The sequence below is a fragment of the Uloborus diversus genome, chromosome 9 (genome assembly GCF_026930045.1).
Source record: "Uloborus diversus isolate 005 chromosome 9, Udiv.v.3.1, whole genome shotgun sequence".
Taxonomy (NCBI): domain Eukaryota; kingdom Metazoa; phylum Arthropoda; class Arachnida; order Araneae; family Uloboridae; genus Uloborus; species Uloborus diversus.
This window is the reverse complement of record NC_072739.1, coordinates 150363145-150377529: the sequence shown is the minus strand read 5'-3', so window position 1 is coordinate 150377529 and position 14385 is coordinate 150363145. Positions and strand designations below refer to the sequence as shown.

Here is a 14385-nt window from a genome sequence, read left to right as displayed (position 1 = left end):
AAATTTGGGAAAATTAAATTCTTAAAAATTAGGTATAGTTGAACTATCTTAATATGACCAATATTATTAATCAATTTCAAGTATGCTGCAAATTGCTAGTGTACTTGTAATTTACCATTGGCAAGGGGAAGGGGGTCATCAGTTTTCCCAGGTAGGTAAAATATGAGATGAGGGGGGGGGGGGAGAGTTGAACTAAACTCTACGGTCAAAACATTAGAGTTGGCAATATGGTTTTAAAACCACAACTTCTGTGTGTATGTCGGGGGGGGGGGGGATTCCTGATCCTCACTCACTACACTCCTGCTATGAACATCTTCACAAAATCGTGCAGACTGACACTAAAATAACTGAGTAATAAAACATACATGAACCACTTACAAGTAGGAATAAAAAACAATTTTCTTTGTGCAGAAAAAAAATATGATAAAAACAATATTAAACAATGCACAAAATATTGGAATCACTGCATTGCCATGTTCAGGGTTACAATTAACCCATTTTTCAAGGCATAAAATGCTCATAATTGCTTTATACATAAGCTCAAGCCTTCTGCACTGTTTCAATAACATTGCTTTAATAAATTCATTTATGATAACACAAAAATACCAGAGATATTACAAAGAAAAGGAAGATTTTCATACCGTTTATGTTATCAATGTTATTCTCTGTGATTTCTAAATTGAAATGGAATGCATCTAAAAGTGCTACTACAATCCTAAAAAGAAAAGAGATATCTTAGAACAATGCTACTAACACTATTAAATGGAATGCATGTATAAAGAGAGTGATTGAATAAAAGTAAAAAAGAAGTTCGCTACTGTTCAAGCAAGGAAAAAATTAAGTAAATGTTCCACATTTGTACTAACATCAATTTACACAAGAAACTTACAACATACATTTTTTATTTAGTGTTATGGAACTGATATTGAAATACAGTATCAACTAACTCAAAATTTAATTAAAAGAACACTTAACCATTCATTTGTTCAATCTTCATTCAATCTTCACCCAGTTTTGCAAAACCTTGTATTTTGGACAATCAAGGAACGTGCTTATGCCAGTGGTTGTGCCTACTGTAGATTTTGATTTTGGAAAAACATGCTTCTTTAGAAACTGCCTAATCTGTAAATTTCTCTGCATTACCTCTTTTTGGTGATCCAAAACAAAATACTGTATCAAAATTATCACCTTTTGACAAAATTCAACAAATAATAAGTCTTTTTTTCTTTTTTCAGTGTCTACAATTTTAAATCTATGTTTTGAAAAACTACATTTCGAGTCATTTTGATAGGCGGGGGGAAACGGAAAGATTGATTTGCATTTATCTCACCACTGTTTCAAAAGTATTACATGACCTTAGAATATGCAAATTTTGAATATCAGTAGTGAAACCAGCTTTTAATACTGGTTGTGTATATATTTTTAAGACAACTTTTTCGTTCAGATTTTATAAAAATGTTAAATCTATGAATGATAAAACTTGTTCAAGCATTTTGTAATTTTTAATCTATCCATACATACACTGCTTGACATTGAAAACGCAACACAAAGAAGAAGTGGTCCAGAAGGGATGAAATTTGGCAAAAGGCCACAGAGATAGCAAGGAATAATAGAACCAAGTGATTTTTATTTCAAACCTATATTCAGATTACAGAAGGAGAACACAGTCGGCTCAGTAGGATGTAGGACCACCACAAACGACGATGCACGAAGAAACACATCTAGGAACAGAGTCAATAAGAGTGCAAATGGAGCCCTGACCAATGGCTCTTCATTCCCAGTCAACCATTTGCAGGGTTGCTTGTGCGTCCAATCACATCCCACACGTGTTCGATTGGTGACAGAGCAGGACAGGGTGGCGACAGAAACTGTGAAAAAAAGTTCCCTGACTTTTCCCTGATTAGATTCATCAAATTTCCCTGATTTACGTTACCAATGATAATGGTTTCCTTTCTTTGCTCTGCTTGAAATCCATTCTATGTTTGTATAAAATGCAGTATTTTATACGTTTTAAGTTACGTAAAGTTGTAGAACTAAAGATATAATTTTAAAAAGATGCTGTTTTTTTAATAAAGGGTTAAAGAAAACATATGAAGTCAATTTTGTTTGGAAAAACCCTACAAAACACTATATTAAATTTTTCTATATGGAAAGTTATATAAAATTTAAAAAAAATTACTTCCAGTAACCACTTAGCATAAGAATTTTAAGAAACTATTAAAATCACTCTTAAAAACATATATGTATTTATGATAGAACTAAAAAGTAATTGAAATTATTTTGAACTAAATTTTCAAACAATATAATAATTGTTGCAAAAAAAAAAAAAAAAAAAAGTAATAGAGTGAAATAAAAGAAGCAATGTAGTTATTCTTATATAACTAATTGACATATTTATGCAAAACAGATGACTTTTGACATCCATAAGGAGCTTTTCTCTAATCAAGAACATAGGTTTTAATGAATGATTACAGCATTTTTAACAATAAAAAAACATAAAGATATTTACTTAAGTGCACAAGTTAACTCTATTTCAAATGATTTCAGTATGTATCAAAAAATAAATCTTAGGTTGCTTTTGTAACAAACAGCTTTAAAATGCAAGGGGAAAAAAACAATTGGTTAATTTCAAAATGTATAAAAGAATACAACTTGGTTTTAAAATAAAAGAATCATTTAAGCAGGAAAAAAAAGAAAACCTTTCTAATCTGTGGTGACAGCAAATAGTATAACGGCAAAAAACAAAGTTTTTTTTTCATTCAAAGTTCAATTTTAGCAATTACATAAAAAACGTGAAGAAGTAATAACTTTTAAGCTTTTATAAGTATTAATTCAAAAAACAAAGATTTCTTCTTGAAATCTTGATCACAATACGCTTATTACTTCAAGACAATGGAATAAAGGCAACGGAGCTAAGGCATTAATGACAGTTTCCTCTTTGCCTTTAGGGTTGTTTATTTTACGTAGTATTGAAAGGGTGAAAGCAAACTTCAAGCTAGGTAAAATAAACAACTTTACAGACACAGAAGCAATCTTAGGAAGTTCATCCTGTGGTTAATAAGTAAGATGCAATACTTTGACGTTGAGGAAAAAAGATGCACAAATATGCGGCAGTGTCTAATCGCACCTCATTAATTTTACCTTTTTTTTTGAACAGCTAATTGGCAGAAAATGTGTAGAGAACTAGGGTATTTAATTTTGCAAAGCAAAAAAAAAAATTTTTTTTTTCTTCATAAAATCAATTTTTTCTGATTTTTTGTTATTTTTTCGAAATTCCCTGATTTTTCCCTGATCTCACTGATTTCCCTGATCTGTCGCCACCATGCAGGAGAGTTCAGTAGCCACAGGTCATGGAAGCATCTGTACACTTGTAGCGTATGTTGGGAGATGTGAGCACTGTGTATTCAGGCATTATCCTGCTGAAAAATTGTAATTAGGCACCCTCTGAAGGTAAGGGATTGCCACCGGTCGCAGCACATTCTGCACATATCGTTTGGCAGTCATAGTGCTCTGAATACAAACTGAGGTGATGTGATATCATTTGCAATAGTGCTCCAAATTATAATGGCGCATTGTCAGGCGGTGGGGCACACCACAGTTGCTGCCGGATTAGACCTGTCTTCAAATATCGATGCCACACTCGTGTGCGGCTTTCACTGCAAAAACAGAAGCGTGACTCATTTGAGAACATGACGTTTCGCCCTTCCAGTCGCTCCAGCAAGGCAATGTTCCAAGCATTGACGTCTATGCTGTGGGAAAAATGACAATCTTTTTAACTGAGGCCATTAGCCCAATGCACTTGCAACCAAACGACGGAAAATGGTTCTGGTCTATATGGAAACATTCAGAGTGTGTTGCCCATGCATCAGAATGGAGGTACACATGGCTGACACTGCTTTTCAGGGGATACATCGATTCATGTGTGCTGACGTCACTCTAGCTGCACCTGCATCCCTCAAACTTTCCTTGCTCCAACCATCTTTGCCACAGCTGATGTACTGGGGACGTATCCATGTTGGTATTGGCTGAGATTTGACGTAAGAACCAACCTGCCCTTCTCAGTTTGATCACCATACCCTTTGTCTGTCTGCTGGAAGTGCCTCCGTTGATGGCAGCCTGGCATTCTCTCCTATTACATGTATCCTCTGAGACAAAGACAAAATTTCTTCGATGATTTTTCTGGCAGAAATAATGGCATGAATATTGCCCATTCAACAAGTTCCTGCTTTTTTATCTTACTTCAAGTGCAATCATTTGCATTACTCCGTGACAAGCGTCTACCCTGAAATTAGCATAAATTTCTAACCACCCCTTCTTACTATGTCGAACAGTGCATAGTTGATTTCACCGTTCTTACTTGTTTGGTTAGTTCTCAGACTAAAAAAGCAAACAAGGTTTCCCATAAGCTTTGAGAAGTACTTTAGTTTCCATCAATTTTCTGTCACAAAAAATACCCGAGTTTAATAAGAGTCAAAGTCTGAAATTTAACCTTCTGTCTGACCCCCTCCCCTCAATCTTGTACTATAGCCCTTAAACTGATTTTCAAAACTTGGCACCACTCTCCAAAATCATACATCATAATGTCATAGAGACTAATGCAATATTGTATCACATACAGTGCTGGCCAAATTATTAGACTAAAGAGTTTTTTTTGTTTTTTGTACACTATTTGGACTGAAGTACTATTTCTTTTACTGTTAAAGTACAGTACATACTGCACACTGATTATTAAGTTATTTTAGCAGAATTCAATGTTTGCAGGTGGCAGCACTGTCTGCTTTGTTTATCTGCCTACCAGGAACATAACCTCAATCAGCTTAAACAGCTCACTAGTTCTTTTTATTAGTGTGTCAAGTAAGTTATTAGTGTGTTCTGTTATATTTAAAGTTAGTTTTAGGTAATTAGTGAGTATGTGTATGTGAGTATGTATAATAGTGAGTATAAACAATTTTTTACCTCCTTTTTTAAAAAGTTAAGAAATGGTGTAAACCTTGTGAAAAGTATGCCAAAAAGACTTAAAATGCTCATCAAGAACAAGGGAATGATACTAAATATTGGACAATTATTTCACTGTTTGTTAACGAGTCTATAGTTATGTAATCAATAAAGAATTTGCTTTTGAAACAGTCTTAGTCTAATAATTTGGCCAGCACCGAATAAATAATTAAATTTTTTAAGATATTGTAGCTGGAAAATAACATTAATATTGTTACATCTAGTCATAAACTTTTATGTAGAATTAATGCACATAACACCTATGAAAAAAAGCAATAAATATTTTACCCTTTCTTTCACAAAATACTTACTTTATAATGGTTTTGTGATGCTGAGAATCTTTGAATAGCAGATCCAAATATTGTTTTAATAACAGTTCATAGTGCTGCCATGGCAAAACATGAGCTATACTGCCCAGAGTCTCAATAGCAGCATCTATAACATGGACAATTCTATTATATGCTTCATTAAACAGAAACGATGAGACAATAGGCAGCATGTATGACAGAATATAATGACAGTTGACTTTTTCGCCTTCTTTAGTTTCCTTCAAACTGTTGGAAAATTGAAGGAGAGCTCTGGCTCGACGGTGCACCTGAAAAAACAACAACATTCAGTCTCAACATACACTCCATCAGATAAACAGATAGGAAAAAAAAAATAAGAAAAAAAAATTATTTGAATTTTGAAATCTTGAATTCAAATTGTTTTTCGCAATCCCAAGTGTGTGTATGTAGGCGTGTGTGTTTGTGTGGGGGTATGTGTGTGTGTGTACGGGTTATGTGTATGTGTGTGTTTGTGTGGGGTATGTGTATGTGTGTAGGCATATGTGTTTGTGTCTGTGTGCAGGCATGAATGTGTGGGTGTCTGTATGTATGCATGTGTGTATGTGATTGTGTACGTGTGTGTAGGTGTATGTGTTTGTGTGTACGTGTGTAGTTGTGTATGCATGCACGTGTGTGTAGGATGTGGATGCAACCTGGAGACAGCTTTCGCTAGAGGTGCAGCATCGTGAGGAGTCTGTTGACCGTGATGGTGCAGAGGGTGGCGGTGGGAAAAATCAAAGGAACGCCAAAAACAGTCAAGTGAGAACAATAAGCAATCGTGATTGCTCAAAAAAAAAAACTTCAATCAATATCATTTACAAAGAATTATATTTCAAACATTTAAAAACCCGTACTAAGCCACATGATTCTGATTATTACCGAATCCGTTACATTATTGATCACAACACACATAAATGTAATTCATTCTCCTCATTTTAAATTTTTTTAATAAGAATTGCTAACAAAAATGGTGCATGAAATAGTAGAAGTTTTTGTATCAGTTTGCAACACAAGTAACTTCTTATAAAATGAATAAGAGCTGTTAATTACTAATTAATTTGGAACCATATCATCAAAAAATGCTTTAATTGTACTATTGAATACATAGATTTATATTTTATGTAAAACGTATTTAAATGCATAATATCCAGGCATGTCATTTAAAGTTTCCCCCTTAAGGTGTACAACTCTATGCAATTTTTTTGGAAAACAACAAAAATCTACATTTCTGTGTTCCCTTACACATAAAAACATTAATTTTTCAAAGCAGGGGAAGAGGGAGCGGAGAAGGGACAGGTGGAGGGGGGAGGTTGGAATTGACCATCCTAAGTAACAGGCCTGCTTATAAAATCCGATGTTATATAACCAATCAGGGAAACAATTCCGTGTTTCCTAACAAGAAAGCTTTTTTTTTAAAATCCGGATTTTCATGCACAGTTTATTCAAATACAACATGTAACTTAACAATAATCAGGGATGAGAGAGGTCAGAGAGCAAAAAGGAGGAAATCCAAAAACATTTTGTAAAAGGGATGATATCCCAAAAATTTTTGTGAAAGGAATGATATCCAAAACCACATCAAAAATAGAACCTGGAAGCCATGATATTCAAAACTTCAACAAAATATGGCTAATTATCAGTTTAAAAGGTAATACATATTTAATTAAGTATAAGTAATAGTTTTGTACAATTTGCTGCATTGTACCATTTCTTGCAAGAGTGTTTATTTCTAAACAAATCTACATTTTGAAAAAGAGGCAACAATTTTTAACCTGTGAGTCCTTGAACAAAGGGTTGAGGGAGTCAGAGGTTAATCCTGGCTGCATCACACAATAGTGTCAACATTTCATATTTTTTAGAGAAAAATAATTTTTTTTCATTAAAAACATTTGAGTTCATAGTGTTAAACAAGTGAGAACATAAATTTTAAAATTAGGTCTGTTTGTAAAGTAAAAATTTACAACAGAGAGAAAAATCTAAAATTTCTTTATGTGGTAGAACATACTTATCATAGTAAGAATTGAAAATAAATAAATATATTCGTATATAAACGATTGTTTTTTTTTCTTGCATTGGAACCCAACATTTGTATTTAAAAACTTCCTGATACGATTTTGGAATCATAAAAACAACTTGCAGCTGCCTCCTTTAATCATGAAATCTCAAAACTAAAACCCAAACCATTTGAGATTCGCCATAAACATTTTCTACACTTTCATAAATACACAAAAAAAGTAACCATGCCAAGTTTCAATAAATTCGAGACTGTGGGTGCTAAGCAAAGTTTTTTGATTGACTTTTGCATTTTTCCTAAAATAATTTAAAGAAATAAAAATATTATTGAAATGATGAATAAAATAAGCAGATATAAGGTAGCATATAGTAAAAAACCACCCCAACATTAAAAATAATTGAAATACTTGCAGGATGCAAAAAGATTGAAATCTCAAACAAGGCATGCAACTTTCGGCGCAGCACGAGTTTGACGTCGTCAGCATCATTCCAAAACATACGTTTTTGGCGGATATCGCGGAGGATGAAGATTTGAGGGGAAAAATGATAAAAAAATAAATCAACGACCAAAAATTTTTAAAAATCTTATTTTTTCCCCGATTTTTGAGAAAAATAAGGTCTGAAAGAGGCAAAAAAAGGAGGAAAAGTTTTAAAAGCAAACAGAATAAGCCGGAATTCCAGCAAAAGCTAGAAAAATCTCATTCCTGAACAATACATCTCAAAGTGTCATATCATCAAGCTATAAAATTTTATTTGATACGAAGAACTGGTCACTACATGGTACATTTTTCAGAAACAATATGAAAAGCAATTTTGAAAGAAAAAAATGTAGCAAACAGAAGTTTCAGTTTTCAAAAATTACTCTGCGTGCAATCTCAAGCACCAAAAAGAAATGTAGCAAAATTTCATATCTTTCTCAACAAATATCTTCTGCACAGAATTTGGTGCTATAAAATCTTATAAAGACAACTACTTTTAATAAAGTAATTACATTAAATAGCTTTTAAATAATACTGAAAATCAAAAAGATGCCAAGCTGACATAGTTTTTGTAAGTTTCAACAACATTATAACCTGTATTATCCAATATAATCCAAACATCAAAACACAATGTGATACAAAATTTGAAATTTCAAGACAAACAATGTTGAGGTAAATGTGGGTTAATTTATTAAAACAAGATATATTTCTAAAATAGCATGTAGTACAACAAACATATAAAGGATAATTAAAGAAAAGAAAGAAAAAATAACTTAAAGAAAACCGAGTATTTTTAAAATTGCTGAGTAGTTGAAACAATTACCCAAAAATTACATACCTGTGTATGCTTAATGTTTTCCCAAAAATCAAGATCTTGATTTTCATGGCAAAGAAGCTCCAATTCTTTTAGTCGAGGATGATTTTTACAATTATGTAAAAGAGTTGAGAGAATTCCTATGAATTCATGCTGAACAGCCTATAAAATTTTTATCAAGATGCATATTAATAGAACCAAAACAATATAAAACATAAATTATTAAATGCAATGAAATACTGAGTGCTATGTAATTGGTAACATTGCCGACTTTCGTCGTATTTATGGCATGTTTATATACAATATAAAAAAAAACAAACAAGAATGCTTTAAATCCTTTGAGGAAGATTTTGTAGGGAATATTATTATTCAAATCGCATCTAGAATTTCAGGAGGAGGGGGGTGGGGGGTGAAACATAATGTGATTTGTAAAGTAATGATGCTGTCTTCGGGCTCTATAGCCCCTTCGCGAAGCTAATGTAGATGCGGCGCAAACATTACTGGGATGATGGGCAGGGGCATGCACAAGGGGGGAGAAGACTGAGCTGGCGGTGTATTTCACGTATGAAGAGTGGTATTAATACTGATATATATAAAATCAGTATTTTACATGCTGTAAGAAAGAAGCCATTTCTTTCACAGATTGGATATGCTGCGCATTTTATAAGTATGGTGAAGTTCTAAATCTTGCGTACAAATCCACTCAAAAAATGTAAAATGGACATAACATCTCATTTTACCTACACTTGAGGCTTAAATTTCTACTGTACTGAAAATGATCAACAAAAAAAGGTGATTTGAATTTCTTAAAAGCTTGTTTTTGGTTAAAGATGCTTTTGTTTCATTTGATTTGAAAGAATTCAAACATCAAAACACAGGAAAACATTCAAGTATATTTCACAGGGTTGCCACTCAATTCTGGGAAAAAAAATTCCATGTTTTTCCTGTGGGTACGCAGTCTTACAAACGAGCAAACACTGATATTTGAAAAAGAGGCAGTTAAAATGAAAAATAAATAATGATTGATTTTATGATAGACATTTTAATATTTATTTATACAAAAAATTTTTTTTACTATATTTTGTTCATGAATTTAATAAACATAATATTTTTTGGTAGTTTATATGTGTTGGACACTGATTTTTTCATCTTCAATTTAAAAATAAATACAGTCGAACCTCCACATATTGAACTTCCACCTATCAAAATTTTCTATATATCGAAATCCCAGCAAATTTCTATGTTCATTACATAGAAAAATTGTTTCTATACATCGAAAAAATCTCTATGTATCGTAATTTGTTTCGAGACATTCGTAGATTTTTTTTTCAACTTTAGACTGTTTGTCTCATGAAAAATTAAGGTTATAGGAGAAAATAATGTTCACACTAAAGGTTGCTACGAAATCTGGGGTTGAGGGATGTGTAGATAGATCGTTGTTTCATTCTGGTGTTCTTAAATTCCCCCAGGTTTATTTCAAATCTTAGTTGTAACTAGTAACATTGTAAAATCAGTTTCAAGTTGTTCCTTCTGTCTGTTGATTATCATTCCTAGTCTTTTTAGCTGCAGTAAAAATCATTCGAATTAAGTAGATTGATTTTTTAATTTTCTCTTGATTACATTGTCAAAACGAAAATCCCTTAATGTTGCGGAACAAGTTGAATATCCAAAAGAATGAAGATGTATGAAAGTGCAAAAATGTAATTTGTTATTTTTTTAATTATTAACTTTTATTTAACTAATGCTCGTATGAATTAGATATTGGGTTTCATACACGAAAATTAGCTTCAATTTTAATATTTTAGGAGATTTTTAGGATAAAATAAGATCATTTAATGTATCAAAATTTCTATATACCGATTTTTTCCCCCGACAATTTGCTACTTCGCTATATGGAGGTCCGACTGTAAATAAATTCCCTGGATTTTCCCTGTTTTTTCGTTGATTTTTGAATTCCCTCCATTTTCCCTGCTTGTTCAGGTTTCCCTATGGCATGGCAACCCTGTTTCATCTGGAGTACATTTATGCTAAGTTTAGTTTTAACACTATACATTTTATTATTTACGCAATCCTTTAAGGACCTTGTCTCATAACTATCCCCTAAGCTCAAAACACACTTTATAAATTATCAAATACAAATAATTTTTTCTCTGCCTCCCATAAAAAAAAGGTTCCTCACTTTTCTGCTATAGCTCATGAAATCGTATGTTTTAGGAATATTTTTTCATTTTTGTTTACAAAAATACAAAGGTAAATGACAACTTACTTCACTAGAGTTTTTTAATCCTTTTTGTACTTCATTTAATACTGTATCAAAGATTAGTAGCCGGAAGAGGTCATCAGACTGCTCTCTCAAGTCCACAAATACTTTTATACATTCTTGAATTAAATGTGAACAGCTACTGCGTAAACCAAGATCGTTACACTAAAAAAGGAAGAGAAAGTTCATTATTTTCAATGTCGGAGAAAATTAAAGCACTTTTCGGCTTACACGGACAACTACTATGTTGCTAAGCAGATATGTAATGCACAAATTGCACACGCCTGCTTCTAAATTACATTAATTCCTTTTTTCACTGCCAAAACATGAAGCTATGGAGAAAAAAAGTAAATAAAAAAAATCTATTTCTATTAATATCACCAATACACAAATCAGAAACGAGAGATGACTGTAATAATTTCAGACCTATTTCAGTTCTGTCAATATTCTCAAAATTATTGGAAAATGCTATAGCTCTCAGTTGATGAATTTCTTAGAAAAATATGATTTTTTCCATAATGCACAATATGGATTTAGGCAAAACAGAAATACTGAAAAAGCTGTGTTGAAATTAGCAGGTGAAACATAGGTGGGCATTAATGAAAACTATGAAACTTCAACAGTATTTTGGATCTACATAAAGCATATGACAGTGTGAGCATAAAGATTTTGGTAAAAAAGATATACAATGCTGGGAAATTAGAGGAATACCTTATAAATGGATATTATCCTTTCTCAGAGACAGAAAACAAGCAACAAAATTAAATAAGTGTATAAGCAAATATAGAACAACAAAAATAGGAGTCCCTCAGGGATCAATTTTATAAGTCCTTTTCTTTCTTTAATATATATTAATGATATGACATACATTAAATTATACGGTACAATTACTCTGTATGCAGATGATACAGCATTAACATATTGTGCAAAGAGCATTGATGATATAAAGAACCAAATAGAACTTGATTTAACTGCTATAAATAAATGGTTAACTGACAATATGTTATCTCTTAATATAAAAAAAACAAAATATATGATTTTAAAAAGAAAGAAACAAATAAAATTGATTTGGGCATAAAATATCACAAACCTACATGTGATTGCATAAATAACTGTAACTGTCCTACCATAGAAAGAGTTGAAAATATGAATTATTTGGGTATAACTTTTAGTGAAAATTTAAAATGGAAATGCCACATTGACCAATTTGTGAAGAAACTAAGAGGTAGAATACATTGGCTTTATCTATTGAGAAATATAGTTGGGAAAAAGTTTTTGATGTTTATTTTATGCCTGGATAAACTCAATAATTACGTATGGTATTTGTGCATGAGGAGGTGATTATGAAACAAAGCTTACCAATTTAAATACAACTTATGCAAAAATTCTGAAAATAATTCATGGCTCTAAACATGAATTTAGTAAAAATGATACTATTTTACAAGAATCAGAGAAAATTTATAATATCAGAGAAATATACGCATAGAGAATATTGTATTTTTTACATAACAACAATAACTGGTTTGAAATTAATGAAAAACAATATAATACTCGAATTTTAGGTAAACAATAGAAAGTTATAAAACCAAATAAAACGATTATTAAAAAGCAATTTTTTTTCTTGGCACCCCGGCTGTTTAATGAACTTACGGAAGATGTTAGGTATGAGAAGAACTTCAAAAAATATAAACAAGGGGTCAATGAATATATACAAAAAAAAAAAAAAAAAAAAAAAAAAAAAAAAAAACCATTCTATCAATAATAAACTTTTAGCTGATAAAATATACCTAACTTGCCAACTGGGGGATGGGGGCATTTGTATTGTGTTTTTATAATATAAAATGTTCAATGCGAGTTATGTTATTTTTTTTCTGGAGTCAAACAGTCAAATTGTCATTGTGTGTGAAATATTTATTACTTGTGTATACTGTGATACATATTTTTTTAAAATTATAAATATTATATTGTTTAATACATATTTATGTGTTTGTACTCCAAATTTAACTGATTTAATAACACTGCAGACAGTGCCTTTGGCACTCTTTAGTGTTGAATTCTTACTACTAACTCATGTTGAACTATATTCTAGAATTTCTTAATGTTTTGTGATTGTGGTTTGTAATTTACGTTATATGTTTTTAACTTTATTTCATTTGGTTTACTTGTTTGTTATGTACGTGTGTGTTTTTGGTAATAAATCTTATCTTATCTTATTAGTCTTTTTGATTCTCTTGTACAAAAGAAATGGTCTTTGTAACTCAAAAACATATGTACAATTTTTGTTGCAGGTTTGTACCTAACAATCATATATTGGTCAATGCATACAGTTGGGGCGAAGCACTGATTAGCGTTTAACTCATTTATCTTCAAGACACAAAACAAAACATGTCATACAAACAATGGAAATACTGCACCATATTCCACAAGACGTACTATCTAGGGTCGCATAATCCAAAAAGTTAAGAAGTGAGAGGATCAACATTACGATAAAATTTTCTTCAGATCTTTACTTATTTACATTTATGTTCCTTTTGCGCTTTGTTTAGCTCATTACATATAGTTTGAAAAAGATTAAAAAGTAGTTGAACTCTAAAAAAGATATAAGATGACACTAAAAAGACATGCAACACTTATCTAAGATTAAGATAAAATTCAGAGAATTACACTGGGATAATTTCTTAATTCACACAGCAATTGGATGGTTTCTGGTTATAGTTTGCGTAGGGTATACTGCCTAAAATTTCAGCTGTTTTAAAACCAGAAGGAAGGAAGGAAGGTTGATCAAAGAAAAGAATAAACTTTGTAACCAATTTTGTAACCGCTAATTTTTTCAACAGCAATTTTTAAATGGTTGCTCCTGTAACTTTGTTTGAGTGTGTTATTTTTTAATAATCCAACTTGAGGTTAATGATATATATAATAATATAGCGACTAAAATACAAAGGTGGTTATTGAAATAGCGACAAGATTATTACAAAAATCTTAAAACTGAACTACATTAGGCTACACTTTATTCAATTTGGTAAAATGAAATGACAAGCTAAAGAACTTAAACAAACCCCAATTATAAAACAATTGAAGGGCTACGGGGAAGAACGATCTAAGTCCATTTTTCTAAAAAACTCTGGTTAATTTATGGGAACACGTAGATTATTACAGACAGTATTCAAGAGAAATATTATTCAGGCAAGAATCATCATAGTGAGTGAGTTTTAACAGGGAAGAATGAAGCGATTCGAGATTTCAAGCTCAAAAACGTAATGAGGGAAATTTGAGCATGGTGGACTATGATCATTCTTCAGCGTGGCCCTTCAGTTTGTAACAAACATCATGTTGAGAAATAAATAAATACCTTTGGGCTGAGAAATGACAGGAAATATTCAACGTTGTTTGGCACAAATTAACAGATAACTGGAATACACCTGATTTGGGGTTAAACTTTTGGAAGTTAAGACATCCGGTACTCGGCTGTCTTTACATCCAAAAGCTCGCAACTTT

General features: G+C 31.7%; 1 protein-coding gene across 1 annotated transcript in view; it reads right to left on the bottom strand.

Moving 5' to 3' along the window:
- LOC129230564 (small subunit processome component 20 homolog) overlaps window positions 1-14385 on the bottom strand; it is a 141772-nt gene that overhangs the window by 50003 nt on the left and 77384 nt on the right. Inside the window, exons 37-40 of the mRNA XM_054864969.1 lie at window positions 10894-11052; window positions 8652-8789; window positions 5307-5590; window positions 642-715 (exon numbers count right to left, since the gene is read on the bottom strand). Of these exons, the coding sequence (XP_054720944.1) occupies window positions 642-715; window positions 5307-5590; window positions 8652-8789; window positions 10894-11052 (655 nt within the window). The remainder of the gene's footprint in view (window positions 1-641; window positions 716-5306; window positions 5591-8651; window positions 8790-10893; window positions 11053-14385) is intronic.